Source organism: Gavia stellata, chromosome 2, assembly GCF_030936135.1.
Source record: "Gavia stellata isolate bGavSte3 chromosome 2, bGavSte3.hap2, whole genome shotgun sequence".
NCBI lineage: Eukaryota > Metazoa > Chordata > Aves > Gaviiformes > Gaviidae > Gavia > Gavia stellata.
Window position 1 is genome coordinate 23,644,951 of NC_082595.1, and position 19,733 is coordinate 23,664,683.

Consider the following 19,733-nt stretch of genomic DNA (forward strand, 5'->3'; position numbering starts at 1 on the left):
CGCCGTGCCCCGCTGGAGGCGATGGCGCGGCGCGTCGTGACGGGGGTGCTTCTGCTGGAGGCGGCAGGGCTGCTCGGCGCCCTCCTGCTCTACCGCGCCATGGACCGCAGCCAAGGTGCGGCGGGGCGGCCGGGGGTCACAGCCCGCCGGGGGAGGGGGCGGCTGCCAGTGCCGGCGTGACAGGGGCAGCTCCGCTGCGCGGCGGCCACCTGAGGCGCGCGGAGCGCCTCACACCGCCACGGCGCATGCGCTGCGTGCTTGCGCGCGCGGGGTTTTTAAGAAAACCGGCCGCGTCGGGGTCAGTATCTCGGCTTGTATTGGTGTAGGTACACAGTAGTCACTAGTCACACGGGTCCTCAAGGACAACCTGCTCTTTTAGTGTTATAAAACCAAAACCGTGGGGAAACTGTTGAAAGGCAGCACGTGACCACCAGGAACAAAGCTGGATCTTGTGCGTTTTAATAGTGACAGCATCGGCTCAAACAGGGACTTGGAAAAGTAGAGGCTGTCTGCAAATGAGGCAGGAATTGATCAGTCCCGTTTCAGGCATCTGGTGTTCAGCCCTTGAAGGGGTGCCCTGGCTTGCATCTAGGTCTTGCAGGCTCCATGATTTGACATTTCCCAGATAGACAACAGACCTGGTTGGCATGAGGCAGCCAGCATCATCTTTCAGGTGATTTAGCTTCAGTCCCTTAAGTCTCTTGGACTTCTGCCTCAGTGCTTAGGTCAGAAAAATAAGCCAGGCACCAGCTTAATTATTGCAAGGAGGTTGCTCTGCACAGCGGTGGCCTTATTTTGCATTCAGGGCTCTGCAGGGTGCAGCACTAGTTTGACAGACCTGCGCCCCTGCAGGAAAAGGCAGTCAGTCCTGCTACCTTCAGGGTCAGTGCAAGCTGAAAGGCAGCTGCTGCTGTGGCTGGGAGGGTGCAAGCCCATCCATTTCAGCAGTTGCGTAGTCTTAAACCAAGTTCAAGCTGAACTTCACCTACACTACATCAGTTTGCATTTATCCCAGATTCAGCTGCCAGCAGGCTGTTACACTTAAGCTAACTTTCTTTGCATTTTTATTAAAAACTATATAACTAAAATGTGGAAAATAGATGTATCAGCCTATCTTGGTAACTTGGTGCTGGGCATTCATGGTTTCTCATTTGTCCCTTTCCAGTTCTAGGTCCTTCTAGGCTCTTATATGCCTTTGCAGAAGATTTTCTTCAGCTGTAGTTCTTGTAGTTCTGTAAGGTGCAGTGAGCTCATCTAACAGCTAGAATGAGGCTTTTACCACTTTCTTTGTGCTAGTACTAGCATTGATAAAATCCTTCTATGAGCTGCTGTAAATCATTAAAATAGCATAAAGCTGTCATTACATGATTTTTCCACTGGGTTACCAGAGTGGCCCACTGAAGGATGCAGTGAACACCTAAAGCTGTGTAAGTAAACAGTCCTTTTCCCAGTTTTCATTTGCATGTCAGTCTATGGGAGGTACTCAGCTTCCTGGGAATCTGTAGCTTGTATGTGGTTATCGCAATTGTGAGGAAGCTCAGAAAACACTGTGATGATAGGGCTGCACATATGAGTAACCTGAATAAAGTCTGTGAGACAATAAAAAAAAAAAAGTAAATTCAGATCACATTATTTAATGGTGGCTGTAACTAAGGAGTTCAGACAAACACAGGTAAAACTAATCTAGTGAGAAAAAGGGTGCATTTAATTATTTGTCTTAAAATATGTTGGGTAAAGTAACTGTGATTTTCTTGTCAGATTTCAGATATACAATGCAGAAGAGGTTTCCATCAATTCTGGAAGGTAGGTCTGTAGTTGCTGGCTTCAGAAGGATGTCTGAAGCTTCTGTTGCATCTTATGTATAAAAACAATTTTATTATTGCTTAAAACTTACCCCAGGAGACACTGCAGAAGTTTTTGTTGTTATGCATAGGTGTGGCTGGAGTGTCAGACTGTTGGACAGAGTCCTCAGAACTGGAGTACTATACATTCAACAAAACTAGCCACAAAGTGGCTCACCTTCAGGCATGCCTAATTTACAGCTGACATGGAATTTCCTATTTTTCAGTGTATTACAAATCCAATGAGTGGTCTGGAATTCACGGCATAAGGGAGAATGACCAAATGACATGGTTAAGCAGCAAGAACTGAAGTAAGAAAGATGCGTGATTAGTTAAAAAATTATTTTAGAATAACTATTGTAAAAATGTCCACATTAAAACGTCCAGTTCATCTTTTTGATTTCTTGCCTTTGTACTTGTTTTTCAGCCCTCTGTGCCTGAACTGTTTCTTCCTTTTGATGATGCTTTTCACATCCCTATTGTGAAGCCACCTGTCACGCTCTATTTCCCACTGGATCTGTTTGACATCTGTAAGAGGAAAGGTGAGAAATAAGGGGCCGATGGATACCTCTGACCGTGATGTGGAATACAGATGAATCACGTAAAAGTTAAAACTTGGCTACTGTATTTATAAATGTTAATAAAGTGCAAGCTGCCAATTTTTTTTGACACCAGAGAAAGTTTTGGTTTTTTCATTTCACAAAACATACCCTACCATCTCAGAACCTCAGAATTTAAGACCGCTCTTGCCATTGCTTTGTATTTTACTAATGCTAGAAATGCTTGTGTTAGAAGTACACAGTGTTTGAGTGTTGTTAACATTTTTCAGGTGACACCAGCAAGACTTGTAAAAGCTCTACAAAGGACTGATTATTCAATCAGTATATACACATTTAATTCATTAGAATTATTTCTGGGAAACTACTTTAGCTTCACCAATATAGCAAGGTAATACTCCAGTAAGTAGATGAAGACAGCCATGCCTTATGCCTTCCCTTCACAAGAATCCTGGACACTCTTTATCAGAGCAAAATTCACACGAATGCTTCACAAACAGCATACTGCCTGTCCTTATTTACAGTGTGAAAGGGCCACATGATAGCCTCTTCCTCTTTTCTGAAGCCCTGGGCATTTCTCGTAACTGAAGAAAACTAAGTCATGTCTTACTGACATTGAGCTACTGTCCCTACTGTGTGATTTCTGACCACGTGTGTATTTCAGTTAAAGAAGGTACATCTTTTTAACTACAGAATTTGAAGAGAAAGAAGTAAAACAGCATTACAACTATCTGCTATTTGTAGCATGTACTTACTTGCATTATCCCTGTTGGCCATGGCGTTCACTCCAATATTGTCAAACTTGGACCCAGCATTTTCATCCAGCAGATAGCCAAACTTTAAAGAGAGAAATTTTAGTATTTTATTACAAAGAAACACGTAAAATGCTTGATCACTTTTTGCTAAGCACTGATCAAACTCACCTCTTCTGCAGATGCCAGTATACTGGCATCTTTGAGTTTTCTCTTCCTTCCTCGGTTGGATCCTTCAAACAAAAAGTATTTACTCTTACAAGACAGAATTTCAAGTTCACAAAGACACTAAAACAAAGTGTTACCATGTTTTTATTTTTTTTTCTATTTATTTAATGAGACCATCTAAAACAGCTGTGTTAGAAACCTTTATTCTTTACCTCCCCTAAAAAAAAAGGAAAAAAGTTTCCAACCAAGAACCAGATAGCATAAATCTGTGCATCAGGTGTTAGTAATAGATGCACAAACCACCAGTACAACTCCACCCTTCCTTCAGAAGTTCCTTCTCCAATTCTCAGTCCTTCAACAGCAGATTGTCACTCTGAATTAGGCCACACTGCTTGGAGGACAACCTCCTTTTCATTAATGGTTTATTCCAATCTGAACCCAGACCCAAAAGTGTAGATAACCCACTGTACTAAACCCCTCTGATTCCAAATACAGACTGTATTTTTATTAAGCCTTCTCAAATGTAAATCATGGCAGTGTTTCCTTACCTTCAGGTGATCCCACAAAATTCGTATCTTTCTTTCTCTTGCCCTTTTTACTGACAGACTTCAATTGTTTGTCATTGTTCGGGTCTGACAGGAGAAAAAAAAAAAGATACCTCAATCCCTCATTCTCACACCATGTACATGTACTTAAAGCACAGCAGAGACTAAAATTTCTTTTTAGGCATATTTGTCATAATGGTCTGAGTCTTTACTTTCAAAAAAGTTTAAAACACAGCGCACACAACCAAATCTGGGATTTCTTCAACCCAGACAATTAAAAATTGTGGTGTGCTATTCTTTATGCTTTTTTTCCACAGCACCAAAAAGGAATGAAATATGATACTAAGATACGTAAAATATGAAGGCTAAAAGCAGGAGTTATGTAAACCTTGAATGTCTGCTTGGTAAGTTTAGTGAAATAATAATCTCATGAAAGACTAATGTGTTAACAGCTGTATGAATAGTTTACCTCCTCTACCCTCAATCATCTTCCTGTGATCATAAGTTTTTAGTTGAAATACTCCATTAATCTGTGCTTTTCCAGCCACATAAAGAGTATACTGTGTAAACTGTGCTTTTCAGATGCAAAGATAATAAAACCATGCAGGTGCAATGATCAGTTATTATTACAGTGGTAATAAAAATTTGGATGTGTAGCTGTATTAGAAGAGTAAGCTGTTACTTATGACACAGCAATTTAGATAAAAGTTGCCTCATCTAAAAAAAAAAATTAAAAATCAACATTAACTAGGTCTAAAGAAATAAAAAAAAATACTAAGTACCAGATTTTTTTTTTAATTTTTGAGATCTTTTAATACTTCTGCCTACTGTAGCCAGTTATTTGTGTATAATGCTACTTTTGTTACTGCCACTGTTTTTGAAATGAAAGAAACATGTCTTGTTTGCAAGTTTTTGTAGCCAGATGCGTAATTCCCACTCTCACCTAGGAGACTGTGCCAACAAACATTTCTCTTAAGACTTCATTGTCCAGAGAAGTACTTGTTGTCACTTCTTTACTTAAAAGCCAAACCTCCCACCTAGGTAACTATATCTGAATTTATATATGTAATTACATATTAGATAACCTATTTTTAAAGCTTTTTCTTCTTGTTTTTTGATAATAAGTAGTACTTTACCTAGGCTGTTATCATCATCAGACACATCCATAAATACACCTCCGTCTTCATCCATATCCTCTCCAAAGTCTTCCTCCATACTTCCTAAGGAGACTTCCTCATCATCCAGATCACTGAATTCATCTTCATCATCAGAATCCTCCCAGTCAGCACTGGATTCCTCGCTTCTTTGACCTTTCTTACCACCTTTGGTTTTCTTTTTTATATTACTAAAAAAATACGTAACAAGCTTAGCACTTCATCTGGCAAAATACTATTTGCATCCAGATAACATCTATCTACCGCCAAACACTATGTTAGAAAAGTTCAACATCATTGCAAACTACTGTAAATTAGGCTGAGACCTAAGAAACATGTATTATGCACTCAGGTATGTTTTCAACATCAGCATATGGAACTGTGTTATAAAAGTCAACCCTTTTAAGAAGTTCTGGAGAAAATCCTATTATGAAATTAACAGAAATGTCAGCTTCAGTATTCTATTTCCTACATGCCTTTGCTCCTTTTCAGAAAGTCTTTTCTGTAAAACACACAAACTGCTGGTATCCCTAGCAACTCTACTAAATGAAGAAATAAAGACTCCTTTTTCTTCAGAAAGGAAACATGGTTCTTCACATACTAGATGGTTACTTGTTTTTTTGTTTCCTCTTTGCTTTTTTTTACTCACACCAGTCTGGATCACAAAAATGTTCAGGTTTCACTAGAAGTTTAAGCTTTAATTCTCCTTTCACCTCAAGAAGAAAAGTTTCTGTGCTGATTCGAAAGCTGTATTGCAGATACTTTAAGTAAAAAGGAGGCTACTTAATCATTCACGGTTGGACTCAATGATCTTAAAGGTCTTTTCCAACTTAAATAATTCTTTGATTAATAAAACTGCTGACTTCCTGAGAACTGAGCTCTGCGATTCTGGATTCCACCAAGTTTATTTACTGCATTAGGTCCAGTTACAACCAATCCTTACAGCAGCAGTACCATTATGCCTCATTCTGCTTACTTTTGTACTTCGTAATTCTCAAACAGAAACCTGAGACAATGAAAAACAAGTAAGATTTTACCCTGCTTAGTGGGTCACTGCATTGTATAAATAAAATACTACAGGTCTCATGCGTCAAGCCAGCAGACTGTAAGCACCACAGATCATGGTGCTGCATTATGGGACGTGCAGAAAAGCAGCATTACCCAGCGTTCAACTGCTATTGCCTTCTTTGCAAGGTGATATTCTGAGACTTTTTGAAAAAGGTCTAGCCAATTTTGTAGAGTAAAACTCTATGTAGGTATTAAAACAAGAGATGAAAGAACCAATTTAAAGCCTTACCCAGCAAAATCAAGGTCATCCTGGCCAACATCAATGGCATTATCAGCAGCTTCAAATGTATCTAGGGGGAAAAAATTGCTTATTACTACAAAACAAAGTCAAACAAAGAAATATGAAGTCACTGCAAAATATATTATTTTTGGGTATCATTTTCCTGAACAGTTTATATGATCTGCATCAGTAACAAAGGGCCCTGATACCAAAGGGTTGTATAGAAAAATACTCCACAAAACAGTTACCTAAAGTTCTCTTTTACCGAGGATGTAATTTCTGGGCAGAACTACGATGATGTGGGAAGCAGACAGACACAAACGGACACACAATTGCCCAGTGATTCAAACTTAGTTGGCAGGTGGGATATCACAAGTCTCAAACGCTTACTCCAAGTCAGGTAGAACAAAGACTCAATTCAGATACCCCAAGCAAGTGTCCTGCCAGCTAATCTGTATGTTAATTTTCAGATTAGAAGTATTCACTGTAATTTTTGACAGAAAAGCAAGCAGACAAGAGGATGAAAGCTCCTATTATCAGATTCACTTAGGAACAAATTGCTATATAAAATAGCAGGTAAAAACAAAATCTGAAAAATTACAACTGTTCTGTTTCAAAGAGTAAACACTACCATTAGAGGGTCCTTAATTTAAGCCTCTGAATTTATGAAGCAAATTCTCAGAGACAGTCAACTTATTAGAGATACTAACAATAAAATGACAAACACAATTAGTAACAGATTCTTGTCATAACTAAGACCATACCAATTGCATCACTAAGGAAGACTCCTGCTATGGGAGTTCAGAATTCTCTAAAAATCTTGTACAAAACAGTTATGGAGAGGTAACCACATATTTTTTTTTCAAATACAAATATTACTCTGTAAGTAAAATATGAAATCATAAAATAATGGACATTTTATGGTGCACTAATAAATTTAGATTCTGGAACAACTCATACACTAATTCCAAAGCAAACAAAAGTACATGCAACAGGAAGAGCTAATACTACTGCAGAAGTTTGCCAAGGACCTAACTGAACAAATAACCTCATGAAAGATGTTAGGAACAATGAGAGAAACTGTAAGGAAGATTGAAAAAGGCCAAGCAGTAAAGAAAGAATAGAAGCAAATGTTACATGCTGTTAGGAAAAGTTATTTAACGCTCAGACTACGTTAGGAAAAGAACAAAAAGGCATGAATGGCCACTCATGAGCTTATGTTCAAAATCGGACAATTTCCAACCATTCAAACAAGCTGAACGCCACTGAAGTACACCTCTTCAGGATGGCCATCCAGCTGGCTTATGTGACAGATAGTATGAACTGCTGGCTGTAGTAGCATTGAATGGGAATTGGAAAGCCAGTTTTCTTCCACTTCCATATTCCTGTATCTGGCTCTTTTATACAATATAAACTACAAAAAGCATAAATTAATAATTTGCAAAAGCAGGAAATACTGGGATAGTTACTGCAAGGAAAAACACAACCTTACCCAATGCTCTCTCAAATTCATCATCATCTACATCTTCCACACTTTCTTCATCATCCTGACGCTTTTGTTTCTCTCTCCTCTTATCAAACTTTGAATAAAATCTGAAATAATACATTGCTCTCAGACACAAAATTACAGGTGATTATTTTTATGACAAGTTTTTAAAAAAAAAAAAAAAAACACCTGCAGATTGTTTCACGTGTATGTTGCCAGTTGAAAATTGTAAGTAATGGTTTCAAACGCATCTCAAATCAGAGATTTGTATTTTCTTTGTTTTTCAAAGAGTAAGCCACTACTATAAGATTCAAAACAAAGAAATTTCACAGCCAAAGGTGCCGGAATTTATTTTGAACATAGTGAGTTTATAACGGGGCACAAGAAAGATGTGAAAATCTGCCTCATACTGATAAGGAAGAAAGGATCAAGTTCAACTTGAATCTAATTGGGGGGGAGTAGGGGAGCAAATATATAAAAGAGTTTTGCCCATTAAGTTCTGTTAAATTTTCCCCCATAGCCCTATTCGTTTGTGTGCTTAGTTTTACCTTCCGTCAGCCATTTTAAACCACTTTCTCTCCTTCATTTCATATTAAAGAACCATCGAACACAGAAGGCAATTTTCACAGATTCACTAAGGTTGGAAAAGAATTTTTCATATACAAAAGCAAAAGAGTACAACACTTCATATGGAAGACTTTAAATGTGTAATCTCAGTTTCAGTCATCTTCAGTGTAACAATGCTGTTAACTTTTTAGACAGGGGCATGTTTTTAAGCTGCTTTTCTTTAATCTCAAAATTAATACCACTGTTTTATTTATTTATTAATAATATAAGCTTCAATACTATAATATTAATCAATTAAAATTAGTAAAGTTCCATTAACATGATACTTCAAAAATTCTTAAAAGCCCCTACAGCAATGAATATATTAAACAACAACAAAGTTAATTAAACAAAATAAATGAAGTTAATTCAAATACTGATTTCCTAAGGAGACACTCACAGATAACCAGTATTTTGATCTAATAAGAACAAATCTTTGCCAAATGTGTATCACTTCAATTTTAGTGTTACAGCCACATTCTAAGCCACAATCTAAAGGGAAGCCAACTAAATGGAAAGAACTATGAATAATAAAAAAATAAATACACAGAAAACTAGCTCCTCTGACTTTTTTGCATTGTTCTAATGAGCTTTGATGCTAATAACATAAACAAGTTTTTTTTTAAATATACTTCTAATGCACAAGAATTACAACCCACAAGACATTCATCATTACCCATTGTTTAAGGCTTCTTTATTACAATGTCAACTTACTTAATTAATTTTAGACTACAAGCACTGATTGCCTTTGTTTGTAAGTGATATTCTTTACTAAGCACTTTTGACAAATGTTGTAATTACGTTCTAAGGAAAGTACTATCATCACAAGTCACTCAAATTAATCAAATTTTGCAAACACTTGGAATACCAGAGAATACTGATGAAATGTAATGGGTTTTGAAGGCATTGCATTAAAAAACAACACTTAAAACTAATGTTCACAAGTATTTCATTACCTGTGAAAAAACACTTCATCCACTGGGATTTTGCTTTCATCTTTGGCACGGAATTCCTTACTGTTGACTGCAAAAACAAAAAAAGAACTGATTTTACCTCAAGTTGAAATGATTGTTATTCTTTTAAAAGGTTAAACAGCATGCACAGACAGAAGTATGCAGACACCCGGTGTCATCCATTAAATAAAGTGGAGCTCATCTCAAAATGTCTTCAAACTAACAGTTCTCAGTGTACATACTGATACTTAGATGTGAGCAGACCCTATGGAAAAACTCAAGAGGCAAAGCCCTAACCAGATTCTAATTTATGTATCAGCAAGGGAGGTTTTGCAATCACCTACAGCAGAAATGCATTTAAAAAAAAGAAAAAAAAAAGTAGGAAATAAGATATATTCGCTGTCATGCACTAAAACACTGGAAATACTTCTGCCCAGTACTCCTGGCAGTAGAAATGTTTGTCAGCTGCTGCAAGGCAGGACCATACACCAGCTGAGCATGTTGAAGAAGGGATCAAGTCTCACCCTGCCTCCATTTCTGAGGAACAGAGGCAAAATATGACGCTGCAACAGCAGATTGACTAGGGTATTGATCAGGTTCCTTGCGGAGAAGCTTTTTACACTCATACATTCCCCTTCCCTCCTCCACCTCATAAGTAAAACAAAAGAGAAAGAGCTACTGATTATCTCAGTGGGCACAGATTATTACATTTTCTAAGTGACAAGGGTCCAAGTTTCTGGAACCAGATCAGCATACTCACAGAAGGAGTCTGCAAATGAACAGCAGAAGGTACCAGAGGATTTGCAATCTCAGTTCTCTAAGCCTCAGCAGAGACCAGCTACACACAACAAGTGCAGATTTTTGTGTCCATATTAATATATCCATATTTTTGTATCAGATGTTTCATTTGTAGAACACTTAAATTCCTCAAATCCAGTTCTAAATGCTCAGTGCAGTCCTTCAACTCAGAATAAACTAAAGAATGCGATAAACAAATTGTAGCTTCAAATGCATTCCAGGTAGAAATTCCTACTTTAAGCTATAACAGCCATAAACCCATGCATCAGTAAAGGTACCTCAGCTGATCTGTATAACTAAAACCTCTGTGCAACACAACAGACCCAAAACAGACCCAAAGTTAGAGGAAAGCACATCCCTGGGAACCTTACAGAGATTCTGCCACAGAAGATGGTACCTCTTCTGCCCTCAAGCAGCATGTTTTAGTGATGGTTTACCCTTTACCCTTTCTTAACTGCTAGTTCTTACCACCATATCCTGCCCTGAATAATTGGAAACAGTGGGACAAGACAAAAGGCAGCCTATTTCTGGAGGCAAGAATAACTCTTAGCAAAGTAACAGTGCCAAAGATACCTTACACTAATCCCAACAATAGCTGCAGCTGTGGCATTGCATGGACTAATCCATATCATTTAATGAAAGAGCTTAATGTGATTTAAATCATTATATAAATCCATTTTCTGAGATTTTAAGTCCTTTTTCAATCACAATAAGCAACATAAAAGTAATTATATGATAACTTGGAAACAACTAAAAACATGAACTACACAACACTACTATATTAACTACTTTTTAAGAACTTCAAAAAACATTATTTGTAAAACTAGGATGCCAGACTTCAGAATGGCATGTTTGTGAGCAGAAAATTCAGTTATTGTTTTATAAGTTCATGACCCTCTGAAGCTAGTACCCTAACAGATTGCTCTTCTAACTAGAAGTATGATTAGTTGGAATAAATTCTAAGGCTTTTTTTTAGCTGTTTTTCCCCCTAAGGGGTCACACTGCCAGCTACAAGCAAATTTGTAACAATGTTCTGAACTTTTTATACAAGACTGCAAACCTACTCTTTACCCAGGGGGTGTATTTCCTTTTAGGGGGATGCAGGAAAAAGACAACTTAGCCTAAGAGAAGGTTTAGGAAGCATATGCAGGTCATAGCAAAAATAGCACAGACAACAAGGCACACAGTTTTCAGTAGCTCTGTCCTTTGCTGTTAACACATTTCTTAATAGGATGGCTAAACAGAAGGTATGATCTTCATCATGCATTGCCTAAGAAAAAGTAATCACTACAATAGAAAGTAATCGACAATTAGGGGGGGAAAAACAGAGAGAAAAGAAAGGTCTTAAAAAAAAGTTGGTGTGTAGCCAAGTGCTACAGTAGAAGACAAAATGTTTTCCTACTCAAGAGGCTAACAGTTGAGGTAACTGACTTTCTCTATATCATTTGTTCTTAAAATGATTCAATGGATCCAAAGTTTCAGCTGTGGAGATTCCATGCACCCTTACAAGAAGATTAGACCTGATCTTGAACATCAGGCACCACCACTGCACTCCTGATGGACAGGACTTTCTTTTAGTGCTAACAGAAATAGCATAGACAGCGCAGGTGACACATGTCTACAACAACCAGCCAAGAATTTTTTAGCCATCATAATCTTAACTGAAAAGGGGCTGGCTTACCTGCATGATTCTGCATATCTTTCATAAACTGCTTCTTCTTCGGCTGCATTACCACGCTGCTGGTGTTTTCTGTAGCAGAACATAAATCAGAAAAAAACTACTTTATTATTATTGATAGAAAACTGTGAGGAGTGGCTGAAACACCAGAGGGTTTTGCTGCCATCCGTAAGGACCTCAAGAGGCAGAAGAAATGAGCTGAAAGGAATTGTCATGCAGTTCAACAAGCGGAAGTGCAGTGTCCTGCACCTGGGGAGGAAGAATCCCATGAACCAGTATATGCTGGGGGCTGCCCAGCTGGAAAGCAGCTTGGCGGAAAAGACCCTGGGCATTCTGGTGGACACCAAGTTGATTGTGAGCCAGCAATGTGCCCCTGCAGAAAAAAAGGCTGGCCGTATCCTGGGCTGCATCAGCTGGAGTGTGGCCAGCAAGTGGAGGGAGGTGATCCTTCCCCTCTACTCAGCACTTGTGAGACCACACCTGGAGTGCTGTGTCCAGGTCTGGGCTTCCCAGACAAGGCAGACATTGGCATACTGGAGAGAGTCCGGAGAAAGGCCACTAAGATGATGAAGGGACTGGAGCATCTCTCCTGTGAGGGAATGTTGAGAGAGCTATGATTGTTCAGCTTGAAGTAGAGGAGGCTCAGGGGCATCTCATCAATGTATATAAATACCTGAAGGGAGGGGGTAAAGAAGACAGAGTCAGGCACTTTTCAGTGGTGCCTATGACAGGGCAGGAGGTGATGGGCATAACCTGAAACACAGAGGGCTCTGTCTGAACATCAGGAAACACTTTCTTACTGCGAGGGCGATTGTGCACTGGCACAGGTTGCCCAGAAAGGCTGTGGAGACTCCATTCTTGGAGACATTCAAAAGCCATCTGGAGAGCCTGGGCAGCCTGCGCTAGGTGGCCCTGCTCGAGCAGATGACCTCCAGACATCCCTTCCAACCTCAACCATTCTGTAGTGTTTACATTCCCCTATAACTTTGCTTATTCCTGCTAGGTTAGCAATTTCTGCACTGCAGATGTGAGAGGCAGCAGTATGTGACTGTCAGCTGGTTCTGAGTTGCAGACATCTCTCTTGCAGCCCTGAAGACTGATCCCACTCCTTTGTTGCACCACATGCACCCCAAATACCTGACAAGCACAAAGGGTAATTGGCAATCTGTGAGAAAAAGGGTTTGGTCACCATCAGTAATCAAGATCATATGCTAATATGTACAGAGAAGTTCGTACCTTTGCCTTTACGGAGTTTGGGATTTCTGTACACAAAGCGATCCAAGAATCTCATTAACGTGAAATCCTGCAAAGGGTCACCAGAGTACTGAATGTGATTGCCCTGAAAGAAGAAAAAAGCCAAAATCATTAAGGTCTTCATTTTAGAAAGTCAGCAACTAAACACAGAGGATTCAAACAGTCCAAGAACAACATTAGACCACACCTTAAAAAGACAAAGACTTGGGGATACTTCATCACATTAGCCTGACCAGTTAATACACTCCTGTACAGATTCTGATTTTTGGAATTTCATATTTTCTTAACTAAAAAACACGTTCTTCACTTTGTTTCAGTGATGAACTGCCTTGCAATGTACTCTTCTAACAGCCATTAATACTCAGCACTATTTGGATACCATATATTCAAATAAAAATAAATATTTAAAATATGTATTTGTGTAGGTTTGAGTATTTTTGGCACAATACCACAACAGTATTAAAAAATAATTTGTTCCAACAGCAGAGTTCCCCACATAAAAAACCCCACGCTAAATAAAAAGCTAGACCAAAACTCTAAAAGAGCTTTAAGAATCATGTAATACCCACATTTCTACCAAGTTAATTACTTCTGTGAGCAGCATCCTTTAGATAAAACACTAACTCCATGAAAAGATTTGCATTTGAATGTATGTTACAGTGCTGCAGAGCTGCTGGTTACCTGCAGAGTGCAAGGAGGCTTTATAATGTATTTTTTCAAATGGCAAATGACAGCTAACAAAAATCAAACTTCAAAGCTACAGACTAGGAAAAGCACTTACTTCTAGAATTGTTTTTGCGAATAGGGCCACAGATGGATGAAAATGTTCAGAAAGCTGAAAAACATGAATCACTTATTTGTTTCTACTTTAAAATAAACACAGTCATTACTCATGTTGACGTATCAGACTCCTGACAACACCACTATGTCATAAGTCCTCTCTGTAACTGTCGTGGTTTAGTCCCAGCCAGCAACTAAGCACCACACAGCCGCTCGCTCACTCCCCCCAGGTGGGATGGGGGAGAAAATCGGAAGAGCAGAAGTGAGAAAACTCGTGGGTTGAGATAAGGACAGTTTAATAGGTAGAGCAAAAGCCACGCAAGGAAGCAAAGCAAAACAAGGAATTCATTCACTACTTCCCATGGGCAGGCAGGTGTTCAGCTATCTGCAGGAAAGCAGGGCTCCATCACATGTAATGGTTGCTTGGGAAGACAAACGCCATTACTCCTCCCCCAGCTTTATATGCGGAGCATGACGTCATACGGTATGGAATATCCCTTTGGTCAGTTGGGGTCAGCTGTCCCGGCTGTGTCCCCTCCCGACTTCCTGTGCACCCCCAGCCCACTCACTGGTGGGGTGGTGTGAGGAGCAGAAAAGGCCTTGACTCTGTGCCAGCCCTGCTCAGCAGTAACTAAAACATCCCTGCTTTATCAACATTGTTTCCAGCACAAATCCAAAACACAGCCCCATACTAGCTGCTATGAAGAAAGTTAACTCTGTCCCAGCCAAAACCAGCACACCAAATAACACACAGACGCAGGTAGTAGTGCAAGGCTGACGTGCTCTGCCCTTGAACTGAAGAACTTCAAGTTCTAATCTTTTGTTTGCATTAACTAAATACATTCTCACTTAAAATTTTATTTAATTCAACACTTGAAAGCTTTAGTGATAGAAAGCTAAGATCCAGAAGTCAAAACAGATTATTGTCCAAATCTCCACTTAAAAATTCCTATTCCCTACTCCAGAATATCAGCGTTGTATGTAACATACACAAGCTTAAAGCTGAACAATATAACGTTTAACCTTTCAGTTATGTTATCCAGGTAGCTACTCCAAGAACAACGAAGTTAATTTTCTTCTCTCAATACAAGGGCCACATTAAGAAACACAGTGATCCACAACATAAGAATGCCTTACCTTCTTCAGTTCCCAAAGGCTTGTACTTTCAGCACCACAGTATAAAGGACTTCGGTGCATAGGATCATACGAAGCTCCACTCTTCCTGCCTGAGGGGCGGAGGAGATGAAAACATCTTAAATTTTCTCAGGCCACTTTATGAGAGTATTATTTTCATTTCACCACGACAGTAATGCTGCCCATCATTCTTAGCTGGACATGCCACAGATTCATTCAGTAGCAAGTAAGGGTTATATTCAGCTGCCCTTCCCCAGTGTATGACCAGGTGCACAGGTGAGTTCCTACATGCTTCCAGGGAAGCTCCTGAAAACCCCTGCTCCATTCCAAAAGGTCCTCAGGAAAGAGTGAAACTAGAAGCAGGTTCAAAGCTAGACGAATTGTTCTAAGCAAGCTTCATAAGCAAATGAGCAGTCACACATCCTAACCTTGGCTACATTGCTCTGAAGGCATTTGAACACGGAAGCAAAAGATCCCAAGCCTGTTTATTGCTTAGGCACAAATGCAATAAAATGCATAAAGCAAAATATGCTACCAGATTCATCCAGTCTCTTCATCACTACTGAGCTAACAGATAATGAAAAATTATTCTGACTGATTGCTTTGAATTAAACTTCAGTTTGAAAAACTAAAATAACGTTTTAATCACTTGATTTTACAACAAGTCTTGATCAACACGTCACTGTTATGGAATGTTAGAAGTTAAATGAATTACATTTTCTTGCTAATTTACCTCCCATATTCAGATGATGCACCCACGAGGCTGTTGAATTTGAATCGTTTGTTTTAACAGAATTTTCTGTCGTGCTCCTCTTTTCACCTTCTACTTTGTCTGCATCCACAAATTCTTCCTCACCCGCTTCAGCATCTTCTTGATCCTTAAAGCACTCTTCATCTTCCGACTCCTAAACAACAAAAAATGTTACCAAACAGCTTTTCCTTTCCAGTTTTATTCTGATTTATTAGAAAAATGCACATGTAGTTCTTAAGAAGCTACTTACAAAAATATAAACCAATTATGGCCGATGTTTAAGCAATACATATTTCTGGCCTTGATACAGGACTTAAAATCGAACTTTACAGCTTACGTCACAAAAGTCTAATGGTCCCTCCCTGTCTGAAGAAAGAAAAAACAAATCCAGTCCTGCCTAGCTATACTTCAGAGACTGCAGACAGAAGAAACAGGCTGTGTTTTCACAAAGCTTTTGGGTGAAGAATGTTTACCTGCTTACTTATACAGCATTTAGCAAAATAATCCTCTCTCCGTGAATAAAGCCCATAGGACCTGCTAGAATGCTTAAAACACTCTCATCTATGCAGATTTTTTATGTAGTTACAATTGTTCAAGTGTTTTCTCCCATAACATATTGGCAAACCCTCAGGTTGCTATAAAACAGGTTAGGGAAAGGTGCTTATGAAACTAGCTCTTACTGAAAAAACAATGAGATAAAGAAATCATCTTATACCACATGATCCTGTAACTGGACCCTTAACTCTGGTTTTACTTTCAGAAGCTCAGACAGAAGGTACAAGGTTCCACAAATGAAGGGTGGCATTTGTCCACAAGTGACTTGAAGTAACCTCTTCACAAAGGCCTTCACGCGCCGTAACACTACATCTGCCTTCAGAGATTTATAGACAAGGTTAAGAAACATGGATGGTTTTGAGCAGGTTGCTAAAGCAGGATCTAGAAGTTTCCTGTAGAAAACACAGGAGAAAATATTGCTGATTGTAATAATGCATGCAGGAGAATAATTGCTATTAACAACAGTCATCTACATTTTTCAGAGACCAGTGACAGCTTGTTCGCCAATACTCAAAACCATTACAATCAACCCTGAACTCTCAGCAGCTGTGTACTATTTCTAGATATACATGAGACACTGAAGGTTTAAAAAAACCAAACAACTGTATCAGTAAACAAAAAAAAAAATTGTAAGAAAATATAAAGAAACCGAGTTCAGCTGAAAACGGTTTCAAAATTTGAGATATTCAATGCGAGAAACTAATCCGATTTATTCAGATGTTCAAAAAAATAGAAAGAAAATGGTTAGCAATCAGCATGCTTCACAATCAGACCAGACATATGTTTTGGCAAGTTCATTTTCTACTCCACTTTTTTTCCAGGCTGCCAGGCACAGGAAGGCCCCTAAATACATCACACTTTCTGGGGGAACTTGAGTTCCCTTTTTAAGAAAATCAGCAACTTCCCTTTGGTCTACTAAACAGATGCCTGTAAGGACCCTACAAAGAGTCTAAACGATCAGCTGGGACAAAAAAGAAATACTTTTATAATACGAGGCTTTCCAACTACACAAATTAAATCATCTAAAATATTAACATAATATTCTCCCACACCCCCACGAAAAAAGGAAACAAGATTTTAGGCTATTATGCAACTAAACCACAGTACCTATAAAAGTGATTTCAGAAGAAGTAGTTATCTCTTAGTTTCAAATAATATGTGGAATTAAAACATGCCACTGGATAACAGTGCAAAGATGAAATGCATATTTTGTGTTCTCAAGACCTACCACTACCATTTGTTTTATCCCCACATTAAGTCAAAGAAATCACATCCTTTTTCTTCTAGCTCATACAAAACGTGAGATTTTTTAGCCAATGAGATGCAAAACTTGAAAGATCTTTAAAGCAAAATAAGTGTTTTTACAACTTTAAATTAATGGTGACTACCTCATAAAATGAAATTTATATAAAAATTGCAAACTTGTCACTCACCTGTATAGTGCTGCGTAGTACCTATCTGATACAGTTTGCTGAGAGTCCATCACTTGAAACAGTAACATCAGGGCCTGGACACTGGTACCAAAGTTCACAAGATGCAGAACTTTAAACAATGTGTCCATTTGTTCTTTCACTTTCTCATCACCAGTCTCAGCATAAGGGTAAGCTCTGTTTACCCCGCAAAGAAGAGCACTGAGCATTTTGGATTCAATGTCTTTTTTCTTAATGCAGTTCCGAAAAAAGCAAAAGTACAAAGTTATCAGCTTGTTAGCCAATGCACTTTCTTCATGACTGAGGACTATCTGATTTAGAAAGCAAATGGCATAATATTGAGTTTTCACATTAATGTTTGACCGGTACAAAAGCCTCTCCACCTCACTGCACACTACTCCCTTCATATTTGGATGCCTGTGAAGTAACGTCTCTAAAAGATAAGAGGCTTTGGTGGCAATTTTGTTCTGAGGGTCTCCCAGTTTATTTACCAGCTGAACAAGTAGAACTTTCTCCTGCTCAGGCTTGTTACAGAGAAGCTCGTGGGCAACTGCCAGAGCTCGGGATTTCGTTGCTGTCAGAGAATCATGACTCAGCGTTTCTAACGCTTGCACAAACTCTGCCACCTGCAGTTTCAGGTGATGCTCAAAGTACCACAGTATCAACCGTCTGTCTCTTGAATCCCTGTTGCCACTTGACATCTTCGCTATGTTGTTAAATGGTCGCTGTGAGAAAGACCATAATTTTCGATTGTCTGGTAAGAGATCTGAAAGGAGAAGCTCCTTGAAAGTATCCAAAGCCATAAGGCTCTGATGCCTGCTGCCCTTTTTCTTTATGAGGTTTACCAAGTTCTCAACAAATTCGAGACTGTGGACAGCACTGTCCTGTATGAGAAGAGTCATCGCTGCCATCCTGTCAGCCAAGGTACCTGACGACACAACAGTTTTCATCCACGCTGAAGAGGCCCCCTTCTGATAATCTGTCTTGTTCTTATACAGGTCTGTCTCATGTTGGTACAGCTTTTGGGCCAAGGCCTTGTACTTGGACAGAAGCGTCTGATTTTGTAGCTCTGAAGAGAATTCGTTGGTGTATTCTAGATCATACCATTTGCCCCCTGGTTTGATCAGTATCACTTGCCTAGCATGAAATTCATAATCTTCTTCCAGCCTCTCCTTTGCTGAAAGGTGCTGCTCCTGATCACCACCAGCTTGTTTCTTCTTACTTTCTTTCACACCACTTGCCTTTTCCTTGACTTTTTTTTCTTTTTTCCCTTCTAACGAAGGAGGATTAGTTTCCTTCTTGCTCTTCTCTTTCTTTGGAGGCTTCTCTTTCTCTTCCCTGCCTCCGCCGTCCTCCTCCCCCTCCTCCACCACGAGGCAACTATTCGCATACTTGCCGAGCCCCAGGGAGCTGACAAAGGCCTCCAGCTCCCCTTCCTTCAGGTCGTCGATCGCGTCCTTCTTGCCGCCGTCCACCACCTCCTCCGCCTCGTCCACGGCGCACAGCATCAGGTAGTCTTGCTGCGGGCGGGAGCGCACGGCCGTTAGAGGCGGACACGGCGCCAGGCCCCGCGCTCCCAATGGCTCCCCCCGCCAACCCCCCCACCCGCACCCCACAAGGGCCCGTCCCGGCGGGCCCAGCCGCCACGTGCTCCCGCTCCCTCCCGCCCCGCCCTTACCTTGGTGCCGCCGAGGCGCAGCACCTCGTCCAGCGTGAAGCCTTCGGCATCTTCTTCTTCTTCTTCGTCATCGTCCTCCTCCTCGGCACTGTCGCCGCCCGCCTCCTTCGGGTCCCTCACACCGAAGTCCCACAACGCCGCCATCGCCGACCGCCGGAAGCTCCGCGCGCATGCGCACCGCGCGCTTCCGGCCCCGCGGGCTCGCAGGTCCTGCAAGGCGGGGCGCGAGGAAGTGCGCGTGGGCTTCGCCGGAGCGGGGGAGAGCGGGCAGGGGAGGTCTCAGGCAGAGCTCAGAGCCTTCCGCCCACCCCCAGCGGCCTTTAGT

The 19,733-nt window shown here is 40.2% G+C and overlaps 1 protein-coding gene and 1 long non-coding RNA gene across 4 annotated transcripts; one reads left to right on the forward strand and one right to left on the reverse strand.

Annotated features, from left to right (window-relative positions):
• Window positions 1–13: 13 nt before the first annotated feature.
• On the forward strand, window positions 14–2,307 carry LOC132319633 (uncharacterized). Of its 2 annotated transcripts, XR_009484521.1 has the most exons (4): window positions 14–115; window positions 1,759–1,803; window positions 2,069–2,152; window positions 2,269–2,307. It is a non-coding gene; the product is annotated as an uncharacterized LOC132319633 (long non-coding RNA). The 2 variants fall into 2 exon arrangements; XR_009484520.1 differs by lacking the exon at window positions 14–115 and having other exon boundaries at window positions 1,642–1,803.
• Window positions 2,160–19,552, reverse strand: CEBPZ (CCAAT enhancer binding protein zeta). 2 transcript variants are annotated; one of them, XM_059830866.1, is made up of 16 exons: window positions 19,409–19,552; window positions 17,734–19,250; window positions 16,461–16,692; window positions 15,728–15,899; window positions 14,998–15,086; window positions 13,862–13,915; window positions 13,063–13,165; window positions 11,830–11,898; window positions 9,354–9,420; window positions 7,798–7,898; window positions 6,315–6,375; window positions 5,000–5,208; window positions 3,870–3,950; window positions 3,322–3,407; window positions 3,154–3,235; window positions 2,160–2,369 (listed from the first exon to the last, which is right to left on the reverse strand). In XM_059830866.1, exons 1-16 carry the CDS (start codon window positions 19,550–19,552, stop codon window positions 2,230–2,232), a joined length of 3,207 nt encoding a protein of 1,068 aa, XP_059686849.1. In that variant the 3' UTR covers window positions 2,160–2,229. The 2 variants fall into 2 exon arrangements, with proteins under 2 accessions (XP_059686849.1, XP_059686855.1); XM_059830872.1 differs by having other exon boundaries at window positions 3,322–3,383; window positions 3,867–3,950.
• Between the last annotated feature and the right edge of the window lie 181 nt (window positions 19,553–19,733).